The following is a 24,862-nucleotide window of genomic DNA, read 5'->3' as shown; positions in this document are numbered from 1 at the left end:
GTTCAGTAAATTGTTTCAAGACAACAAAGGGGTCTATACCAAAGGCCACATATGGTACCTAATTAATTTCTTTCCGGCCCACGTCATTCTCGAGTTGCTGGTACACGGTGTATGCTCCTTTTGTAAAGAGATCAATAGCAAGTTGTTGGCGCCGTCAACTTGATTTTTCTTTCCCCCCCCACTTCAGCAGCTTGATTCCACATGGCACACACACACGCGGACGCTTTAACGGTAAGCGATTTTCTTGGTTTCCACAACTTTCCTTACATAATTCAAACTAAGTTGATTACGAAATAACAGTAGACGTCTTATTTGTATTCGAAATATCGCCCATACGATTAAGAATTATTTAAGATTTCTACCTGGTCATGGATGACGGAATGAAAGTAAACTACTAATATTGGAGATGAGAACAGTAGTCCGAATATTTCACAGAATACAAATTATCAATCCGTATCTAAATATATCGAAACATAAAATTCTATTTATTTAGTTATATGAAGTGAAGACCTTAGTAGTCAACTGCAGAGGCAGGGATGTGACGGTGACCCAGTGGTTAACGATACGGACTGATACCCTGGGTGTGCCAAGTGTGAATCTAGGTCGTTCAACAGAAACACTTTCACTTATGGACGTTGGCAACCTTCATGTAGTAACTCCCGGAAGTATCTGAAATCCTTCTAGAAAGAATTCTCAAAAGAAAGATATCAGGGAAACGAATGCCAAAAAAATCATTATTATTATGAATAATGCTAAACAACAACTGAAAAGACAATATTAAAAATCCGCATGAAGTGTGGGTTTACAGCTCCATTTAGCCATATTAGTTACCAATTTTTTATCTGCTAAAATAAATGATGAATAAAATTGGAATAAATATGCAACCAACATTGAACGCAGCTTTCCACCCGTGGAACGTTACCGCGAGAATATTCCCCTATGGACTACAAAATGGTGGTTTTCAAGTCTAATGTAAACAAATATATCTCGAGTTGATCTTTGATAGAATCATATTTCTGAACCCTTTTCTAGTAGCAATCCATCATCCAACAAATACATTGAGGACATTGCAAAATCCCACCCTACATTGTAGAGACCACCAGATGACGGAAAAACTTCTACTTAAATAGTTTCTTCCCTCACACTGTTAGACTTTTAAATTCTCTTCTAGTTCGCCGCTTCCATGATTTTACTGAAATGCAGGAGTTTAAGTGTGACGTGAACAGACATCTCGCTGCTCAACTCCCTACATAGTGTCCCTGTAGATTAGGTCCCAAATGCTTTGTTTGGGGTAAAATACAGTAAAAAAAGTACGCGCTCTTAACATAAAACTTCGGACTCGTACTATACATGTTTGATATGATTTATATTTAAACATCGTTAAATTATTTTTAATGTCTTTTTCTTTCAAATTTCTTTTCAGATTATTCCTTTCAAAAAGCGTGGGGAATTCTCACCGAAAAAGATCCTCCAAAAATGTTACGCTGTAAACCGATTTTTTGTTTTCTGCTAATATTTGGATTATGTCTGATAATAACAAACTTGGTTTTTCTACCAAATATCCAAATAAAACCTCATCTTCAATTCTACCCGAAAGTGGAAGCAAAAATTCCAGCTCCAGTGAATCTCTCGCATTCACCAATGAGTAACATGATTCGTTTCCTTGAAAACCAGAGAAAATCAGTGAAAATCCTGACAAAAAATTTAGTGCCAAACGTTGTCCACTATGTCTGGTTGAGCAGCGACCGAGACTTGAAATTTCACGAAGTACTCGGTATACTGTCGGCACAAAAGTACTTGAACCCAGAAGTTATCAAATTGCATTGCGATAAGGAACCAACAGGAAAATGGTGGCCATTGTACAAGAATAGGTTAACAAGTCTGAAAATAGTGAATGTCGATCCAAATATTACAATAAATGGTATCGAACCATTGAAGGTTCAAGTTAAATCCGATATTCTAAGAATGCGAATTCTTCAAAGAGAAGGCGGAATTTATTTAGATTTTGACGTTATTGTCATTCAATCATTTGACGATCTTCGAAAATATGAGTTTACACTTGGTCTTGAATATCATGGCAATAAAGGTCGACTTAATAACGGTATCATTGTCTCAGCACCGAATGCGCGATTCTTGACGGTATGGCGGGAATCATATCATGATTTTAAGCAGGACGAATGGGATGAGCATTCCTGTGCTGTCACGTATCTTTTGGCTCCCAAATACCCATCTTTGATTCATGTCGATGAGAATCGTCTCAATTACCCGAGCGGCAAATTCACCGGATTGATTTATTATAAAATCTACAATTGGACAAACAACTATGCTATGCATTTGTGGTATAGCATGTATCGTCTTGGTCGGCCGATAATATTAGACTTTACGCCAGACAATATCAAAACTTTAAATTCAACCTTTGGTCAACTTGCGCGTCGGACGTTTTATGGTTCACCAAAATTAATTCCGGTCGAATAATGGAATGAATTCGATTTATTATTTATTATTCCTCATCTTTTCTTTTTAACTTCGCCGATATTTTGATATACGAGTTGCCTTCAAATAATAAGTGTCCACACTTTTTTCTACAGGCATTTAAAATTGTTGTAGACTCTTGAAAATTCAGTATGTTATTGCTGTACATCTTATGAGATGACTGACCAATTGTTATGCTTTCAGGATCAAATAAACAGCTACAACAGAAATTGGAATACACCCTACTAAAGTCTGATAGTCACAACTGGTGAATATCAAAAATGCAACCGTTAGAAGAACGATATGCTATAAAATGCCGTTTTAAACTTGGAAAATGCCACAGAAACATATAGAATGCTTCACTTCTTTTAGACCCTCTTGCATGAACCGAACATCAGTTTTTGAGTGGTATAAGAGATTCAAGGAAAGCAGGGAGTTTGTGAGGAATGATAAGAGGTGTGAGAGGAGTAAGGAAGTCAGAACACCAAAGCTGATTGGCCAAATAAAGAATTTCATGGAAAAGGACCGTCGTGCTTCTATAGAGTGTTTGAAGAAATTAAGAGATGCCATTGTGTTAGTTACACAGAATAATCCTCAAGCTGTCACCCGCCTTTAAAATCTACGCAATAAGACGCCGAGGCAATTTGATGATCGTGCATACGTTATCACTCTTCACCCTTTTCATTATTATCCACCGATTGGAATCATCATTAACACAACCGTTTTCGCAAGTCACTTTTGTTGCTTTAATACTTATAATCTATTTGTATTTTTAATAGAAATTGTCCCAGACAAGGCATGCAACCACTTGATGTAAGGAGCTAACACGAACGAACGATGATTATCGCAGACAGAAGATGCCTATTGGATAGAGCCCAAAGAAGAGTCAACAATCTAATAGGTTCTGCTTCGTCAACTAAGCTCAAACCCATGTCCCATCACCGCCATGTTGCATCCATGTGCCTGTTTTACAAGTATTTTAATGGAATATGCTTTGATGAATCATTGCACTTGAGTACCTCGATGTAATACCCCCGCCAAAAAAAATCACACCCTTTCAGTGTTGAGGTCCTTAAATCCTAAAAACCCTTCTACTTTAATAGTTTCTTCCCTCGGCTAAACTTGAGAATTATTGCCTGCTACCTGATTCACTGACTGTATTGAAATGCAGAAGTTTTAATGTAATGTAAACCAGCATCTTGTTTATCTTCCCTAAACATACTCTCAAGTAGCAGCTCCTTACGCCTAAGTGGTGATGTGTTTTGTTTGAGATGAATTTGTGTAAAAAAAAAAAAAGAAAGTTCCACAAACCTGCAGTTTTTGGAAAGAAGCACCGGAATAGGAAGCTGTATTATAATGAGATATCAAAACAGCGAATTGGTTTAATATTTGTTATGTGTCGGCAAAACACATGTAAACACAACAAAGGCGACGGTATGCGAATTGTATACAAAGGTAAGTTTAGACAACAAAGCGCGACTTTGCACTTATATTGCCGCACGTAAAAGAAACTTACGTACACCATCAATGCTTATGTATAATTGTATTACAAATCTATGCTTGATCTAAGTCTTGCAATATGCTTAAGCTCTAAATGCTTTGAGTAATATCCTTAACATTGTATTGTTGATGAGAGAGAATATTGAAAGATTCTCGACAGATTTATTATATTTCATCAAGGTATGCAGCAGTCGTTTTCTTGCAATTAGCTATGATGGCAATGATCCTTTTCATGAACATTTCTAAAGTAGAAAAAACTACTTCCGGTAACCCTAAACCTTTTTCTTACTTTGAAAATGTTCTATTTAAAAGTTGGTTGTGTTGCTTTATTTTCTATGTAATTGTTTAAATTTGGAACGCTTCCAATTCTTATTAGCAAAACATTACAAAAACTGAGATCTGATGATTTTGTCAAAATCCATCCATTGCACCAAATCCTATTCGAGGAATTCTTCACCAGCAAGTTTTATTCCGTCAATCCGAATGGTTTTCTCAAACGATATCGACGTTTGACTGCAATATTAGCATTCCTCTTAATGTTGATCGTGTCCTGCTTCCTTCATCCTTTTGTTCTAATAAAGATCCATTTCAAGACCATTTCCCTTTTCACTTCCTTGTTAATCTCTTTCACTTGCTCGCTCATTCCCTCTCTATATATACAAATATTTTTATGGGCACATAATTTTATTAAGCATTTGAATAATACTGGATGAAGTGCCATTATTACTAATTGTTGAGGTATTATCTATATAGACTTCAAAATATATTATTATCTATATAGACTTCAACATATATTATTAAAGACGAAAGAGTGTGATAACGAACAGAAACAAAAATTAGACAAAAGACGTAAATAAGGACTGGGGTAAAGAATAATGTGGTTTCTAAAACATTGAATTAGAGTTGAGGAAAAATATTTTTGAAGTGTATTTGAGTTTCTGTTTCTTTATTAATATGTTCAAATATAAAAAAATAACTCATCAATTAATAATAAAATAATGCCATTGCGCCCAGTATTGTTCAAATGTTTAATAATAATAATGATAATAATAATAATAATAATAATAATAATAATAATAATAATATATATATATATATATATATATATATAGTGAATAATGTGTGTCTGAATATATTTTAAACGATGGAGGTTTAGTAAACTTGCTCTTCTCCTATACGCTAGAAATAGTTTCGCGTAGAACTCCTTAACTTTTGTGTGACAGGGCTAATATATATATATATATATATATATATATATATATATATATATGTATATATATATATATATGTGTGTGTGTGTGTGTGTGTATGTATGTGTGTGTGTTTGTGTGTAAATAATATAATAAACATTATAATAATGATGCACATATGGTTTTGTTATAATGTGGAAGATATAAAGATTTACTATAATAATTATTAAATACCCATGGATACTAGTGTTTTACCCTTTCATCCTTTCGGGAATCTTCAGTGCAAGGTGTCTCGTTTAATACTAGTCGATAGATTTGAACTCGGCGACAGGAACCATCTCTGGCTTAATTAGCAAGGACCATATCCATTCGGCTAGGGCTAACCGCGAGAAATGCTGTTAAATTTTGAACATTTATTTCATTAAATGTTTTTAATGTCAGTCAGAGTGATCTAATCATTATATGACGATCTGCGCATAAGAACTAAATTGACCGACTTTAATTCAACTGAAACTGCTCAACGCTAAAAAACGAGGCTGAAATAATTATTTACTATAATAATTATTTAATACCTACAGACACTAGTGTTTCATCCGTTATCCTTTCGGGAATCTTCAGTGCAGGTGTGACGATTACCACTATATATATATATATATATATATATATATATATATATATAGTCATCCATAAACAGTACTGTTTCGCAGCTCGTCAGTTCGGCTAGACAAGCAACTACCTACAGCCAAGATCGAAACCCGATCACCCAAACAACATTCGGAGCTTCTAACCGGTGCACTATACGGGCAGTGATTTAACAATGTTTCGACATTGTTCAAAGTACCTAAAGTTAATTTGTTTACAAAAAGAGCATTCCTTCATATGCTAATGGTAATATATATATATATATATATATATATATATATATATTTTCTTGCTAAATTCTTAGCATATATATATATATATATATATATATATATATATATATATATATATGCTAAGAATTTAGCAAGAAAATATATTATAGCCATATATGGGATATATGAAATTTATTTGTTTGTATATTTTACCACGTTGCCAGCAACCAAGAGAAAGTTATTCTTTACAAAAAAGTTATATATGAAATACAAGAAGACAACTTTTGTAAAACAACATATTCATTTATTGAGAATATTTTAGAACGAGATAATTTTTCACGTATAAATGATTAAGTTCAAAGTAAGTTTCTATATGAGTTAACCTATATATTAAAGTGAGAATGTGTGTGTATGCGTGGACAACTCTGAACCTATATTCTCAACGAATTTTTGATCTATAGAATTGAAATTTGTATATAGGGTATTCGAACATGTGGAAAACGTTTTAAAAGAGCTGCTAAGGGGTCAACATTGAAAAATTGGTATTGGGGGGTCATCGGGGTTTTATCTGTTTGTCAACTATTATATGAATGGGCATGCGCAAATTGTTTACATGACAGCTTCCCTACATTAAGAATAAGTAGGTTTGAAAACATTTTTAAATATCGTGGCAAGTTAGTTATCGTACTTGAGGTTTTGGTTTCGATCTTAACTCGATTACTTTTTCGTTTACTTACAAGAAGTTAAATGTTTAGAAAAAAAAAGCCCAGAATACACGCATCCACATGTCTTAGTTTCTTTCCATTTTTTCTTCATTTTTTAATAGGAATTTGACGTTACGTTTAATAACGAGAAACGCCGAGTATATTTGCTAGTATGGGAAAAACTAATAAAGATAACTAACAGACAAATGTGTTATTATTTCTAAATTTATAATTTTTATTATATTAATTCCCATTTGAATATTTAGAAAAATGTCATTGTTGTTTCTAATATCTGATGAAATAAAAACTGGATTCCAAATCCAAAACCACATTTGATCAAAGGATGCCGATGCTAGGACAGTAAAATACATTAACAAAGTCGGTTTCACACTAATTAGATTTTTACATGTGAAGGTTCAATTATATTCATATATAAAACTTACTATGCCTGTCTGTCTACAGTATTTCAAAGTGCATCTCCTTTGAGACGCTAAGTCACAGAGGTGCGTGATATGGGTCAAACGATTGCATCTTTTGTGGACTGTTCTTTTATGGATTCTAGCCGGTAAAAATAGTTGCTAAGGGAACAACATCGAAAAAAAATGAAACTTGGTATGCTAAATCGACTACATGTGTTATTTGTAAGCATGTGCAAATATATACATCTATACGTTAGAGTCGGTTCAAACAATTTCTTATATATTTGATATTAGCTCAAACGGTAATGAATAAGGCTGGAATGCGGTATGTTTCGGTTTCGATTCCAACTGATGGCACCAAAGTCATATTTTATTTTACTTTTTAAATCACTACTATATATTGGGTACAATATATTACATGATAATCGATAGAAAATTGATTGCATTATAATAAATACAAAATCTGCATAAATTAAAATATTATAGTTACGCCTATTTTACGACCGGGCAACACCCGGCTAGTATAAGGTATTACGGAAATCTAATTTAATTAGTGCCTTATGATTATGGAAAAAAATGAACAAATCTCTGCTTATTGGGAAGTTTGATGAAAAAGATACACTGAAATTGATTGATAAAAAAATAATCATATAGGCTTACCTTAACGTCTAAACGCACAGTGAATCCCGATTTAACTTTAAAAACGTCGAATGATTAGAAATAGGAACCATTTAATGTAAAAATTGTTATCGAATAGAAAGTCAATTCTAAAACAACTTTTTGAAGATCAACAATTCAGAATGAACAGGAGTGTAGGTGGGGTGTAAAAACGGAGAGAGAAAGAGGGGGTATAGAGAGTGAGAGAGAATAATAGTCAACATACGATAGTTAGATGAATAGAAAGAGAGTGAAATAAAAAGAGAGAGAGAGAAGGAGAGAGAGAGAGGAAGGAAAGATAGAGAGGGAGAAAGATTCTAAAAACAGACTGACTTGAAGAGGGGTAAGAAGGGAACACTGAAAACAAACATTGTATGTGTGAGAAATGGTGAGAGAGCATGCGCACGAGAGATAACGAGAAAGAGAGATAAAGAAAGACAGATGTAAATAGATAGATAGATAGATAGATAGATATAGAGAGAGAATGAGAGAGGGAGTGTATGTTTGCGTGTCTAAGTTACCAATGACAACTCATGTTTAATCTTTAACGATTAACGAACCCTGTTTCAATGACAACGTTGAGAGGTTGTCGATTGGCCTTTTGTGTTTGTGAGGCAAACTCTTGTTATTTCCTCTGTGATAACATGTTTTTTATACACACAGGATGTTTTTTAGAATTTAAATTGAGAGCCATATTTTTTTTATTGCAGATTTGGTAACTATCAATTATTTTGAGTTCAGATTGGTTTAGTAATTCACACTGAAGAGACAGACTTCTGAGCAGCATTTACAAATTGCAAATGCTACGATAAATTTATAAAGAGAAACATTTGATGATCGAATCATTTCACAAAATTTACTTTTCAACTGGCCACCTCGTTCGTGCGATTTAATTCCATTAAATTATTGTCTTGAGGAATATGCAAATTCCCAAGTTTACGCTGATAAACCAGATATAAACACTTAGAAGACAACATTCGACGTGCTACGAGATGCTTTTAAGAAGTTTCCAGACTTTTTTTACAGGCATTTAAAATTGTCTTGAACTCTTAAAAATTCAGTATGTTATTGCTATACATGATATGACTGACCAATTTTAATGATATCAGGTTTCAATGAACCGCTACAGCAGGAATTTGAATACACCCTTATAAGGCCTGATTGCCACAGTTTGTGAATTTCAAAAATGCAATCTGGAAATCGGGACACATTAAAAGAACGACATGCAATAAAATTTGGTTTTAAACTTGAGAGAAAAAAATGTCACAGAAAGGTGTGGAATGCTTCAGGCTGCTTTTGAACCATCTTGCACGAATCGAGAATCAGTTTTTGAGTGGCATAAGAGATTAAAAAAATGCAGGTAGTCTGTGAGGGATGATGAGAGGTGTGTAAGGCGTAAGGAAGTCAGAACACGAGAGTTGATCGGCCAAATAAATAATTTTATGGATAAGGACCGTCGTGTGTCAACAGAGACAATGAGTGCACAGTTTGATGTCGGTGTGGGAACTGTACACACAATTATCCGTGAGGAACTGAAAATGTGGAAAATTTGCGCGAAGTTTTTCCAACGAAGGCCAGAAAGAAAGACGTTGTCATGACAACAAGGAGATGGTCAAGCTGATTAATTCAGATCTCGCAGTTCTTGATGCTCTGGGGATCTGCGATAAAAGCTGAATCTACTACTATGACAGAGATAAGAGACAGTTGAGCATGCCTAACTTTCCCAGACCCAAGAAAGCCAGACAGAACAAATCCATCAAGAAACTTATTATTATCCCTTTCTTTGACAACATGAACATGATCTACATGGATTGGGTGCCACTGGACAGACAGTCCACAAGGAATACTATGCTGAGGTTTTAAGGGAGTTCAGGAAGATATTCAATCAAAAGAGACCAGCACTCATCAAATCGGGTCAGTGGCATTTCCACCAGGACAATGCACCAGTCCAGAACTTCATTCTTGTCATAGACTTTTTAACTAAGATGAGTATCAAAACACTTCGTCACCCTCCCTATAATCCAGGCCTTGCTTCCTGTGACTTTTGGTTATTCCCTAAGCTCAAGGAAAACCTTAGGAGCTGTCGTTATGAGACAATTGAGGAGTTGAAAGGCTGTGACGAGGATCATCGACACGCTTACACGACAGGACTTCTATGGGACCTTCCAGAAGCTGTTGGAACGGTACAAGTGCATTGCAGCCGGAGGAGATTACTTTGAAGGGGATTAGAGTTTCATGTGTATATTAGCAATAAATGTGCCCATACGAAAAAGTCTCGAAACTTATTGAAGGCACCTCATATTGCTGAAATAGTCTAATTTAATGTGTAGATTTTGCCAAAATCGGACCTCTAAATTGCGTCATACATGCCCGAGTTGCATGCCCGAAATTGAATCTCAATTATAAATATCAAAACCCACATTTATTTATCTATACTCCTATAATTGTTTTTCTGTATTGAGATTCGTATTAAAAATCCTTCTTTCTATAAAAAGAAAATACTACTTTGTTATATATGGCCCTGGAATTGCATTCACTAGCAACAGATCTAGCTAATTTGCATATTCTTTTAAACCTTCATTTTAATTAACCTTGATTAGTTTTTTCAGTTTTCTTATAGGATGATCATCTTTAGTTAACTATTACGTGTAATTATATCCATGCACATATTCTACATGATTTATACTTGCGTAATATTTGTGTAAAACGTTTATAGTAAACACAAACCTCAATCTATATATGATATATTATGTATGCGAATAGACATTTGTTTAAAAAATTTTGCCTACCAAACTCCTCTGTCAGTTTTTGATTTACAGATATGACACTTAACATATAGGGTAATCGAACCCATGGGAAACTTTATATTTATGTTTTAGCTGGGGAAAATCGGTACAAAAGTGAGAAAATTAAAAAAAAATGGAATTTGCCAGGTGAAGGTTGAACGACGGCATTATGAATATGCATGCGTAACGTAATAACTATTGGTTCATGTTTTAATTTTAGCCTTGCGTCAAACATGTTTTCATAGCTCTGGCATTAACGTCAAAGGAAAAAGTAAATCGTAAGCTAAATGTTTTGGTTTCGATTCTCGGTGCGCACGAGTCATTTTTTTTTTCAAACTTTTAAAATCATTATTATATATTGGCTTCAATATAATATAACAATAAATACGAAAACTGCATTAATCAAATGATCATATTCAAGCGTATTTTACGACCGGGCAAAGGCCTGGTAATATTTGTATATTTTTTCTGTGATTAATTTTAATTTAAAGTTCGCCGCCTCTTCAAGAACCCTTTTTTGTATTCATGATAATATGTACTATTTGATAAACAAATTCTTTTGTGTGGCGAGTGAATTAGGTCAAACTCAAGTACCACATAAGATTTGGAGTTGTTTTTATTTTTACTCTTTGCACCCACTTGAGGTTTGATTTTTTTTTTTCGTTTTTGGTCGCACCCTTTTTCATCCGACTAGTTTCGAGAACTGCGCTAATCGTTTTCAACGAAACCATTCAAGACATATTTTAAAAGCAGGTATTTTTAATTGTGGCTTACAGAACAAAATAGAGGGGTGGAAAAATTATGTACACAACAAATAAATATTACTGAAAGCAAGATAAGATGAGATTTTTGTGTTTTAACTTATGTTAAAGCGATTTTTTTTTAGGTTAATACACAATTACTGTTAACCCTGTTACGTTAGAACGAAGACAGTATGATTGACATTAAACGACCACGTAGTCTCGATGATCGCTCAAAAAAAATTATACAGAATAACAGCTAATAACTTTCACCGATTGTGCAGAAATATGATCAACCAAACTCTATGTCTTTATTACTAGTATTTTTGTATAATTTTCGATTTTTGAGTGATTATCGAGACTTCAGGTTCTAACTAAAAAATTTTCATTAGTTGTGCATTAAACTAAAAATGCTTTAAAATCATTTTAAAAAATGCACTTATCCAAGAAGGTTGCTGAGTAACTTACCTTGCCTTTGGTAACATTTATTTGTTGTGTATTTATTTTTCACACTTTTGTTCTACTGTAATACCCTAAAAGCTTAAAGAATCATTAATAAACACGGATGCTTTCGTTTTGTTTTGCAATGATGTATGATAAATAGGGCTAGGACAACAGCATATTCTTTTCATTATTTTGACTCTCGAGTGTATATCCGTTGATATCTTATATGCTTTTATATAGAGTGATGTGGCCCTCCGTTCATTTACTATATCTAACTGTGTCGGATATATACTCGAGAGCCAAAACAATGAAAAGGGTATTCTGTTGTCATAGATCTAATGATAACTTACTTTTGTATTTAGTTTAGTTTGTGTGGTTTTATAAATTTGTTTTCAAAACTTTATTTCGCCTTACACAAGACATTTTCCAACTGAAATGTAAGTGGTTACTAAGGTGCTGGATTTATAGTGAATATCCTAAGTGGTGAGTAGTACTGTCTCTGTTCTATCGTAAATTTCATGGCAAGTGCTCGTCTGAGCTTCAATCTATGCCCCTACTTGCCGACCCTTCGCAAAAACACTTGTCTACTTACAACTACTATCAACAACCCCCTCCATTTTTCAAATACAATGGCAAAGCTTTATTCCTAGACATTTACGCCTGGAAACTCTATCCCATTTGCCTGCTTTCTAGCTGATTAAAACATGATGGCCTTCAAGTCCAATGTAAATAAATTCTTGTTGAGCTGGTCCATAAAAATAGTCAAATGATACCCAATTTCCACCACCAACAAGTATTTTTCTGATGTCCCAGTGACCACTATACGCTCATTCAATCCTGTCGTTATATTTTTATGAATAATTTATCGACCTACGACCGTAGTCTCTTTCTCTCTCTCTTACCACTTCTCCATATTAAGAACGGCTTTCGTAAAAAACACCCCAACCTTCCATGTAAAGAACACCTCATTTTGGGGGAGGAGAGGAAATATTTACCTCAAATATAACTGTGGTATTCGTTGTCAGCATACCCACCGGCAAATAGTTTTAAAATATATGGGGAAGGGCAGTGTCAGTCACAGAAGTGGATTTTTATCGCACGTACATACAAATAGGGCGACCAAAGAATTAAAGTGCATAATGTAGGTTTTTATATCTTGAAAACTACTTGTCTCTGCCAAATTTATACGAGATTTTCTTATTCAGCATAGTCAAAATCTGAAAAGTCGTTATTTTAAAAGAAAATTGTGGAGGAGAACCTAATGTAAAAATTTACCCTTTTTTAATAAAAAATACAGAGTTCTCTTCCCCTTATTAAGGCTTATCCTATAACATTTTTACATTTTTTTTCGTATCAAAATATTGTGTATCCGCGAGTATTGAGAACATAAACATATTAACCATACATTTTGCCTATTTTCGTTTTTTTATTTTTTTCATTCATACAAACTGTACCACAGCAACACCTGGACAGACACAGCTAGTGTATATATATATATATATATATATATATATATATATATATATATATATGTTTGCTCGTATATATATATATATATATATATATATATATATATATATATATATATATATATATATACGAGCAAACAGTTAATAAAACATGTTAATGTTACATATATATATATATATATATATATATATATATATATATAACATTAACATGTTTTATTAACTGAATAAGCTGAAAAGCTATAGCAAGCATCTATATGAGTACTTAAACCATAGTTCCTGATTTCAAAAGGCGAAAAATTAAAAGATACATCTGCCCTACTTTTAATGCTAGGTTTATTTATGGTGTCTTTACATTTAATATAAACCCTTCACAATATTTGCTGATGAGGAAACCTTGTTTGTTAAAAAACTATATGTAATAATTATTGTCCGTAACTTGATGTCTACCACAATAAAAACACTGTTTTCCGAAACGATCGTACAAATAATTGATTTTGTTGTTGTTCCTTCTTATAAAACAGATTTTTAATTTAATTATAATTTGATTTTTAAATTATCAATCACATTACTAAATATTAAATTAGCTCTAGGATATTTACATATCGAGCTTATTATATATCTAAATTACAACGAGCACTTTTTCTTTCCTGTATTTTAATTAAACTAGTAATTTTACTATTACATTAAAATACACTCTGCTCTTTAGACTATTGTTCTAATCTCCTTTAAATTATATATATATATATATATATATATATATATGCGAATAAAAAGGAAAAACCTAAAAGAGTAAAAACAAAAATAAATCAAAAAAATTTCATGATGAAAAGAGAATTTATTTCTAGTGTGTGTGGAGGGGGTCGGGTTATATACATATATGCATTTTTTTATTAACCAGGATCTAAATTAATGTTTTGTTCATTTATTATTATATTACCTCTGATTGGGGCTACATTATAAAATCCTTTTCTCTGTTTGATAGTATTAATGTTTGAAATTAAAGCAGATTCAATAAGTCTCCGTTTTGCTCGATCTGGGATGGATTTTAAGATTTTTGCACGTCCAAAGCCGAAAGAGTGGCCATGTTCGACACAGTGGGGAAAGAGTGCATTTAAGGGGTTGGCATTTCTTATGTCCCTTTTATGTTCGCTTAGTCTGATTTCCAAATTTCGCTGTGCCTCACCTATGTATGATTTTTTGCAGTCATTACATGGGATGGAGTAAATCTTTCGCATGTGAAATATGACCGTCTTTCCTGTACATCATCGCCTAGAAATCCTGATAATGTCCCCTGAAATAGGGACGAAACGTTGATTTTATTTTTGTTTTTACTCTTTTAGGTTTTTCCTTTTTATTCACATAACGTCTAAAGCATCGTTTATATCTTGCTTTATTTTATTCATTCTGTCAAAATGGAAAACCAAATTCTAAAACCACAACTGCGGACATACAAAAACATCTTAATCGCAGCGAACTCTCACAACAACAGAAGAGTTTTTCTAGAGGAATGTATTGAGGAGAAAGTTATACCAACATGCATACCCAAACATTTGAAATTTTCGGACCACATTTTCCCGAAGCACATTGAAAATTACCTCTCATCATCTACAACCTTTTTAAAAAACCAAAACTCTCACCTCTTTCGAGAAGCTAGAATATTAATTACCAATCTTCAATAGAAACACCAAATACTACCCAGCTCAATCAAAAATATTAACAAATCTATCAAAAATATAACATTCGCCACTCTCTTAAACTGAAAAATAAGCTTTCACAACTAATCAAGAATAGCAAATGGAAAACCCTCGGACGGCCAGACCTAATTCAAAACCTCACTTCAAAACCTCTCTCATATATTGAAACCGTATCCCTAAGTTTCGGCTTATAATTCGCCACCGGCACACATCCAAACACCACTACTAATATAACTCTAAAAAACTACAGGCATGACGATTCCGACTTTACTAAAGGTTTCATACAAGGAATCACTTCAATAACGACCACCCAACCTCAGGAATCAACATTACCGAAAAGATACACAGATACTTTAAAACATCTAGCAAAAAATAAAGACATCATAATCTCACAGGCAGACAAAGGCGGCGGCATAGTGATTATGGACAGAAATACATACGTAGAAAAAATGCACACACTACTATCCGACACAGATACATATGCTCACACAAACTTAAATTCCATACAAAAAGATATTGAAACCTTCAACAAATCCCTAAAAAACTTATAAAAAATGATAAAAAATGGGCATCTTATATCAAATATCACCCCATTGTCCCCACATTATATGGCCTCCCCAAAACTCATAAACAAAATATCCCCATGCGACCCATAATTTCGAACATCGGAAGTGTCACACAGAAGGTAGAACGAGCTATCTCCCAAATTTTAACCCCACTAATGGGCACCATTAGTACTGCTCTGTGGGTTGAGTTGTTCCCCTTTGCCAATTGGCTGTTTGGAGAAATGGAAAACTAGATGGCTCTGGTTGATAGTCAATTTGCATAAGTGGAGAAATAGGCAGCATATAAACGGTACTTTTTTTTTAAGCAGGGTGAAGAGCGCAGAGTGTGAAACGACGGTTGGAAGAAGTGACGGTGAATTCTTTTTGTGACGGTGAATTATTTTTGGACGTTGAAGAGCTCAACCTTTTGGAAGGAACAGCTGTGTCTTATATATGTTTTTTACATTTCTTTTTTCTCTCTTCTACTTCACTACAAGCTATTTCAGCGGAACTATGGAAGCAAAGAGGATCAGCAGTGAAATGCTTAAGACGTTCTCTGGAGAGGGAGATGTTATAACCTGGCTGATCAAGGTTAAACTTGTCGCTAAGTTGCGGGACATCGCGGGTGTAGCCAGCTTGATACCGCTGTATCTTGATGGTGATGCTCTGACCCTATATCTGGAGATGCGGGAGGAGGATCGACTGTCTGTTGACGCTATTGAGGAAAAGTTGAGGGAAGCATTTACCGAAGGACCGTTTGTGGCATATGGCAAACTAAGCCGTATAATGTGGACCGGAGAGCCTGTCGATGTTTACGCCAACATCAGGAGGTTGACAGGAATAGCAGAATTCAATGGAGGAGGCCGTCGACAGATGGTTAAGATGGCCTTTCTCAATGGCTTCTCGGACCATATTTCTATAGCGCTGCAGCAACGGCCCGGTGTAAATACTATGGAGGTGGCGGAGTTGATTACACAGGCTAGGGTGCTGGTCAGGAAAAAAGAGAGTGAGCAGGGAATCGTAGCTGTCGCTCAACGAAGCAAACTGCAGCAGGAAATTGTGAAGGACGAAAAGCAGAGAGGACTGTGGCAGAGACTCAGGTTCTCTGGCAGATGCTACCAATGCCAAGGCCCTCATATGGCGCGGGAGTGCAGGGAGCCAAAGCTAGAAGTCATGTCTTACCACTGTGGGGAAGTCGGCCACATCAACAGATTCTGTTCCCAGAAACGAATAGGGGGAAGCCACTGCGCCGGTGGCTACCCCACTTATTCGATGAAGGCGCTTCAGGGTATGTCACAACAAGTAGAGGTGACCCTAAATGGACGAAGTGCAAAAGCCCTTGTCGACACAGGCTGTACGTCAACAATTGTCACCAAAGACATGGTCGACACATGCAATGGAACCAGCAGCATTACGGCAGTTGACGGCAGAGAGGTGAAGTGCAATGGCACAAGTATTGTTCGATTGATGGTACGTGAGATGTCACTAACAATCCAGGCGATTGTTATTAACAAAATTGTCACGGGTGTCGATGTGATGCTAGGGATGGACGCAATTGCTCGATTAGGGGGCGTTACGGTATATAGGAACTCCGTGAGATTTGGAGGACATCAAGGGGCTGCAGGTGTGCAATTCGAAAAAGGGGTCACAGGAACGGCCGGGTCAGACAAAAATTGCACGATAGAGGACCGAGATTTCTCTGCACACTTTGATGGTGAAAAGTGGACAGTCAAATGGGCATGGAAGGGAGAACCTCCCATACTGAACAACAGAGTGGAATGCTACAAGCGAGGAGGCACAAGAGTTAAATTTGAGAAGGGGGTGAACCGATGGATCTCAGAGGGGATTTTAAGACCATGGACGGAGGTGGAAGGTGTGCTGCCGTTAATGGCGATTGTTCAGCCCACAAAACCAAAAGTTCGACCAGTACTGGACTTCAGGGAGCTGAATGTACACGTTGCATGTCACACGGGAGGCGATGTGATGGACGTGTGCGGAGAGACCATGCGAGAGTGGAGGCAGATTCAGAAGGCTGCGACGATTGTGGATTTAAAATCTGCATACCTACAGATCCACATTTCACAGGAATTCTGGAAATACCAGCTGGTCAGGTACAAGGGCCGAACGTGCTGCCTAACTAGGTTGGGTTTTGGCCTGAATTCTGCACCAAAAATCATGACAGCGATCCTCAAAACGGTGCTAAGCAAGGAGGACGCAGTCAGAAGAGCCACCAGTTCCTACATTGATGATATTTTGGTGGATGAGACGGTAACAACTACGGAGGACGTAGTAAAACACCTCAACAGCTTTGGGCTAATAGCAAAACGCCCGAAATCATTGGAGGGAGGAGCTGTGTTAGGGCTCCAACTAAGAAAGGACCAGAAAGGACGGTTAGTGTTCCGGAGGGGAAATGAGATCCCGGAGGTGTCGGAAAAATTGAGCAGGCGAGAACTCTTCTCAATATGCGGAAGACTGGTGGGCCATTACCCTATTGCAGGATGGCTACGGACTGCATGTAGTTATATCAAAAGGCTAGCTAGTGGAGCGAAGTGGGAAGATGGAGTTGATAAAGAGACTGTGGACATTATGAGAGAGATTATTGAAGAGGTGAAGAGGGAGGATCCAGTGAGGGGTGTTTGGCATGTACCCAACAGTGCAGAAGGTGTTGTGTGGTGTGATGCAAGCTGTATAGCAATGGGGGTCACCTTGGAGATAGGTGGTGTTACTGCAAGAAGATGCTGCTTGGTTGCGGAAGAAGGACGACGTGGCTCACATAAATGTGGCGGAACTAGATGCGGTTATGAAGGGCATCAACTTAGCCTTGAAATGGGGGCTACAGAATATTGAGGTGAGGACTGACTCAGCCACTGTGTTCTCTTGGATCCAGTCCGAAGTTACAGGAGAAAGGAGAGTGAAGACGAAAGGCGCTGCCGAGATGCTAGTAAAGCGTCGATTGATGATGTTAAGGGAGCTGATTAGGGAATTTGATCTTAGGGTCACTATCGTTCCTTCAGCGAAGAACAGAGCAGATGTGATGACGAGGGTGCGGAAGACCTGGCTAAAGGCGCCGAATGAGGCGGCTGCTGCAATATGTTGTGTGAATGAAGACACTCTGAAGAATTTGTATGACATGCACCATTTTGGAGTGGATAGAACCTTGTTCATGGCCAGGAAGGTGGACCCCAGAATCACAAAGGAGGCCGTTAGGACAGTGGTTGAGAGATGCAGCCGGTGTCAATCAATCGACTCTGCGCCGAGTAGACACGAAGCTGGTGAGGTTCAGGTGGCAGAGAACTGGAGCAGGTTGGCGATAGACGTAACGCACTATCGACAGAGGCCGTATCTGTCAATGGTCGACTGTGGACCAGGAAGAGTAACCATTTGGAGGGAGATCAAGGCGGAAAATGCAGGTGAAATTGCAAAGGAAGAGGTGTTTTTGGAGAGGGGTCCAGTGACGGAAGTGCTAATGGACAATGGAACTGCCTTTCGCTCAGCTGCCATAAAGAATGTGTTGGATAAGTGGGGAGTGCGGCGCTATTTCAGGGCTGCCTTTAGACCAGGTGGAAAGGGAATTGTGAAGCGGCATCACAGGACCATTAAGGCTATAGCTTAGGCACCGCCAAAACTGGGGGGGGGGGCAGGTCAGTACTTTTTGACGGACCGTCTTTTTAAAAATCTACCAAAAATCAGGTAATTATCCGATCAATACGATATTTTCAGCGATTATTAGGAGAAGAATGAATTTTATAACAGTGTACTTATTTTTCATAAACGATATTTATATATATATATATATTTTTTTTTGCTTACAAAACCCCCCTTGTCTTAAAGTGGGAACAAATATGCTTAAAATAATCATCTTAAACTGAACAAAACATATTGTGTTGTTGTAAGGGACAGAATTATAGATTAAAAAAAAATTGTTTGCATACCTTATTTTGACGTCTGAATATCAGAACTTCGATTGTGTTTAATTATCCCGCTTTTGAGTTTTGAAGTGTGAAATTCGGTGAATATGTTAAGTAAAATAATTAATTTAAGTTAAGCAAAACAAAAAAAAATTTTTTTTAATATTTATACGAAAAAAGCCATTTTAAAATTTTTGATAAATAAATTAACAATTTTTTTTAGCGAGCCGAATAATGCATGACCATTATTAAACAGGGCATGCTTTGAATAATCGATACCAAAAAAAAAATCGATAAATATTGTGCCCTTTGTGTTAAAAATAGCATCATTTTTTTCGATCTCGTTTGAAAACGTTTGCCGCCTTTCGACTACGGTGGACCAAACGCGCTGAAATAATTTTTTTTTATTCTGCTTTAAATTGCCCCCCCCATTTTGGGGAGCCTGGCCCCCACACACATACACATTAAAAACCAAACTCATACAAATGGTCAGCTTAATAATACATTGAAATTTTCGTCACTGAAAAATAAGTTTTTTTGGCCTGTTTGGTCTTCCATAGTTTTCTTCTTATCAAAAGAAAACGTAAACAGAGTCGATCTGAACTCTACGTCGACGCGAAATATCTGGTTACCTATATGAATAAGTGGAATTATTTGAAATTCAGGTACTTATATTAAAATATTTTTGCATATTCTCTTAGAAAATCATCTTAAATCTTAGTTAGACAATAAATAAATAAATTAATTATTTCAAAAACCCTTTTTTTAATATTTAAGTACGTTTTTTGTGCAAGACAAAAAATGTCAATTGTTAACTTTTTGGGAAAATTTAACATTTAAAATTGAATTAAAAATAGTAGAAAAAGTTTTACATTATTCTTTTTTCTATATGATAAAATTCAGGGTTTTATCTTTCTGGAAAAAAAAAGTTACTCAGAAATAATGGATTTTAATAAATGTAATTTAGTTTTAAAAAACAACAACAACTTGATTTTGCGGCCATTTTTGGCGGTGCCTACTATAGCTGAAAGGGGCCAGATTTCGCCGCCAGAAGCTGTCTTCTGGTATAATATGGCTCCAAAGTCAGGGCAAAAAGTGGAGTCAGTGCCGCAGAGGGCAGTCTTCAAGTACGAGTGGCGGCATCCCGAACAGCACAGGTACCCGCGGAGGAAGGCGAGAAGCGAGCGACTGTGCGAGTGGGAGAGAAAGTGAAGATCAAATCTCCTGATGCTCGCTGTACCACACGCTGGGGGAGGGGCATTGTGACAAGTGTCCAGTCCCCGAACAATATATCTATCGACGGCATCCATCGACACATCCTTGATGTGCGGCCGGTAGTGGTGTCATCAGAGGAAGACAGCGACGTCGAGCCAAGTAGCGACGTTCACGAAGAGGCTCCGCGGAGATCACAGCGAGAGAGACGGTCGCCATATTGGTCGAGCAACTACGTGATGGGTTGACATGTGATGATCGTGTAGATCAAGGGGGCGTGTGGTTTGTTGTTCCCCTTTGCAAATTGGCTGTTTGGAGAAATGGAAAACTAGATGGCTCTGTGTGGTTTGAGTTGTCCCCCTTTGCAAATTGGCTGTTTGGAGAAATGGAAAACTAGATGGCTCTGTGTGGTTTGAGTTGTCCCCCTTTGCAAATTGGCTGTTTGGAGAAATGGAAAACTAGATGGTTCTGGTTGATAGTCAATTTGCATAAGTGGAGAAATGGGCAGCATACAAACGGTACTTTTTTTTTTTTTTGTTAAGCAGAGTGAGAGCGCAGAGTGTGAAACGACGGTTGGAAGAAGTGACGGTGAATTCTTTTTGGACGTTGAAGAGCTCAACTTTTGGAAGGAACAGCTGTGTCTTATATATATTTTTTACATTTCTTTTTTTTTCTCTTCTACTTCACTACAAACTACTATTAAAAATTCTGGAGACCTACTAAATAGAATAAAAAACATCAATATACAAAACAAAACAATGCATAGTTTGGACATAGTCTCTCTATACATCAATGTCCCAATTAAAAAAAATGTCTTACGTTACTTCTAAAACATCTAAACAAAATTAAAATTGATCTACCTTTCTCCCCGAAAACATTAATAGAAATAATTAAACTTATCACAAACATTACCCACTTCCAATTTAATAACTATTTTTATAAACAAAAATTCGGACTCCCCATGGGAAACCCCCTCAGTGGGGTACTCGCTTGCTTATTCTTAGAATTCTTAGAAATTAGCTCTTTTAAATTTAGAATACCTGCAAACACAACTTATTTTCAATACATTGACGATATCCTCATTTTTCTCCCCGCAAATACACACATAGAAGAATTAAAAAAATAAACTCAACTCAGTCGAACCCTCCATAAAATTACCATATGAATCCGAACATAACAACTCCCTACCCTTTCTTGATGTACTTATCATAAGATCTGAAAACGATCTTATGTTTAAAGTACATCGAAAAAGTACACACAAAAATGATTATATACACTATTACTCGCACTACAGTGATAACATAAGAACGGGCATGATCATCGGTTTTTTCTTACGTGCCCTTAGAATCTGCAGCCCTCAATATCTCGAAAATGAAATAACACATATCACCGAATCACTAAAACTTTTACAATACCCAACTTACCTTATCTCTAAAACAAAGAAAAAAGCCATCAAAATATACTCGAACATAGACAAACAAAAGCAGAACACACCAGATACACCACTACTAAATAGACATCTTCTTATACCTACCCAGACTAACAACGACACAATTTGCAATACTCTTAATAATCTAGGCATACAAACAGTACAAACCACTTCCTTAACTATAAAGCGAACTTAAAAAACTAGCAAGCATTCCGCTGAAATCTCCACATCCAAAGCCGGTATTTACTCCATCCCATGTAATGACTGCAAAAATCATACATAGGCGAGCCACAGCGAAATTTGGAAATCAGACTAAGCCAACATAAAAGGGACATAAGAAATGCCAACGCCTTAAAGGCACTCTTTCCCCACTGTGTCGAACATGGCCACTCTTTCGGCTTTGGACGTGCAAAAATCTTAAAATCCATCCCAGATAGAGCAAAACGGAGACTTATTGAATCTGCTTTAATTTCAAACATTAATACTATCAAACAGAGAAAAGGATTTTATAATGTAGCCCCAATCAGAGGTAATATAATAATAAATGAACAAAACATTAATTTAGATCCTGGTTGATAAAAAAATGCATATATGTATATAACCCGACCCCCCTCCACACACACTAGATATAAATTCTCTTTTCATCATGAAATTTTTCTCTCCAGAACAGAAAGAGATCTGAACTTCTCTTTCGCATGTGATATATGACCGTCTTTCCTGTACATCCTCGTCTAGAAATCCTGAAGATGTCCCCTGAAATAGGAACGAAACGTTGATTTTATTTTTGTTTTTACTCTTTTAGGTTTTTCCTTTTTATTCACATAACGTCTAAAGCATCGTTTATATCTTGCTTTATTTTATTCATATATATATATATATATATATATATATATATATATATATATATATATATATATATATATATATATACACTAGCTGTGCCCGTCGTATATATATATATATATATATATATATATATATATATATATATATATATATATACACGAGCAAACAGTTAATAAAACATGTTAAAAAACACTTTGAAATGAGTTAAAAACATATTTAATCTGAAAAGGAAACACTAGTGGAGTTTCGAAGAAATACTTTCCTTCACATCAGAGGGTAGGAATTAGCAAAATGCGGGATCGGATTTTTTATGCAAAAGTATTTGATGAAACAACAAGTAAGTCAAAGATCTTACTTGATAACAAAAAAGTGAAGCAGAGGGAATATGGTGAAGAAAAAGGTGATTACATATGAATGGATAGTCTGGTGGAAGATAAATAATCCAGTGACGGTAAAATCCAAATATATTACTTCAAGAAAGTTAATTGAATTTCCATTTGCACAAGTAAAATCCAAGGAAATCTCGTAATTGGAATAAGATGGTCCATAATAATCCAAAGGCAGAAATCCATGAAATAATTCGCAAAAATATGTACAAGGAAAAAAACGAAAAACATCCAAAAATATTAATAAAAGAAAAATAAGATATGCTTTTCACTCTACTTCCGAGACATAAATATAAATAAGAAAGATCAGGGAAGAAAAAGAGGAGAAACAATGGTGATAGAGTTAAATATAAAATAGAGAAACAAATGTCAAAATTACCTTTAGATAGGAAATGTTAAAGGCGCGAAAAAATATATAGGGCAAAATAATATAGGTAAACTGAAATGTACAGGTCATCACTTAAAAAAATGTCAGCAAGAGTTGTTAGCAGACACTAAATGGAAAATAAATAAATAAATTAGTAAATAAATAGAAATGAATAGAAAATAAATAATAAATAAAAAATAAAATATAAAATAAAAAATAAAAATTATTTATATATATATATATATATGCGTGTGTGTATATTTATATCTATATATAATTTCCTTTCTATTCAATATATACAATATACATATAAGTGTGTGTGTGTGTGTGTGCGTGCGTGTGTGTGTGTCTACCACACCGCAATATAAAAGCCAATTTAAAAATTCTTGGGGAGAACAAAACTTAAATATTGCAATCATGAAAGGAGAAATTTTATTATTCATGATTAAAATGAAAATACGTAAAACCTGTTTTAAAAATAAGCGTGAGAAAAAAATATATAAAGGGAGGATTCAGCTGACCGGTTTCGCCCTCGCTTTTTCAAAACTGAATATAGATTTAAAAAATAGAAACAAAAATATGTACATTATTAAAATAAAGTCACGCTGCGTTCCGCTATGAGTGAAAAACAACAACAAAAAACAAAACAAAACACAAAAAAACAAAACAAAACAGGGAATTGATTAAAATAAACCAACGTTTCGAAGATCCTGGATGTTAATCAGGCTCAAACGTAAGAGACACCCCCTTACTTTATGATAATAAAAATCTTCCATTCATGAGTGCAATATATATATATATATATATATATATATATATATATATATATATATATATATATATATATAAGACCTTATTTCTTAATGATTACGATTAAACGCGAAAGTCGGGTGCATTTCTTGCACTAACGGTAAAATCAAAACGCCCAATTAAAAGTTATTTTAAATAATATACGTACCATTATTTTTGTATACTGCCTTATGTTGACCAATTTTCATATTGGTTTTATAAAGGATATTTTATTAATAAACTATTTTTGTGATGTATTTTTTTAATTCAGTTATTATTTTTATTTTATTATAACAGATAGTTTTATTTAATATATTTATTTTATTTTTATATATTTTTATTTGAATATAACAAATAGTTTATTGTTTTATTTCCTGGACAAATACCCAACAGCTGTGTTAAAATGTTTCTTCAAAGAGACCGACTTGATTTTAAACAAGGTGCAATC

The 24,862-nt window shown here is 35.2% G+C and overlaps 2 protein-coding genes across 6 annotated transcripts in view; one reads left to right on the top strand and one right to left on the bottom strand.

Moving 5' to 3' along the window:
- LOC145277520 (uncharacterized) overlaps positions 1 to 24,862 on the bottom strand; it is a 156,582-nt gene that overhangs the window by 79,622 nt on the left and 52,098 nt on the right. For 2 of the 4 annotated variants that reach the window (XM_080128952.1, XM_080128954.1), the window contains exon 1: positions 7,800 to 12,707. The exons of the other annotated variants lie outside the window; for them this stretch is intronic. The gene's annotated coding sequence lies outside the window, so the exon portion shown is untranslated. Of the gene's footprint in view, positions 1 to 7,799; positions 12,708 to 24,862 lie in introns of those variants that run through there. 4 annotated transcript variants of the gene reach the window in all.
- Positions 1 to 24,862, top strand: part of LOC145277522 (uncharacterized) — an 83,070-nt gene that overhangs the window by 31,553 nt on the left and 26,655 nt on the right. The window contains exon 2 of one of the 2 annotated variants that reach the window (XM_080128961.1): positions 1,424 to 4,569. The exons of the other annotated variant lie outside the window; for it this stretch is intronic. Within the exon in view, the coding sequence (XP_079985087.1) occupies positions 1,477 to 2,475 (999 nt within the window). The 5' untranslated portion in view covers positions 1,424 to 1,476 and the 3' untranslated portion in view covers positions 2,476 to 4,569. Of the gene's footprint in view, positions 1 to 1,423; positions 4,570 to 24,862 lie in introns of those variants that run through there. 2 annotated transcript variants of the gene reach the window in all.

This window comes from Euprymna scolopes, chromosome 6 (assembly GCF_053919585.1).
Source record: "Euprymna scolopes isolate OS-2025 chromosome 6, ASM5391958v1, whole genome shotgun sequence".
In the NCBI taxonomy this organism is placed as follows: domain Eukaryota; kingdom Metazoa; phylum Mollusca; class Cephalopoda; order Sepiida; family Sepiolidae; genus Euprymna; species Euprymna scolopes.
Note: the sequence above shows the minus strand (reverse complement) of the source record. Positions and strands in the feature narration are given on the sequence as shown.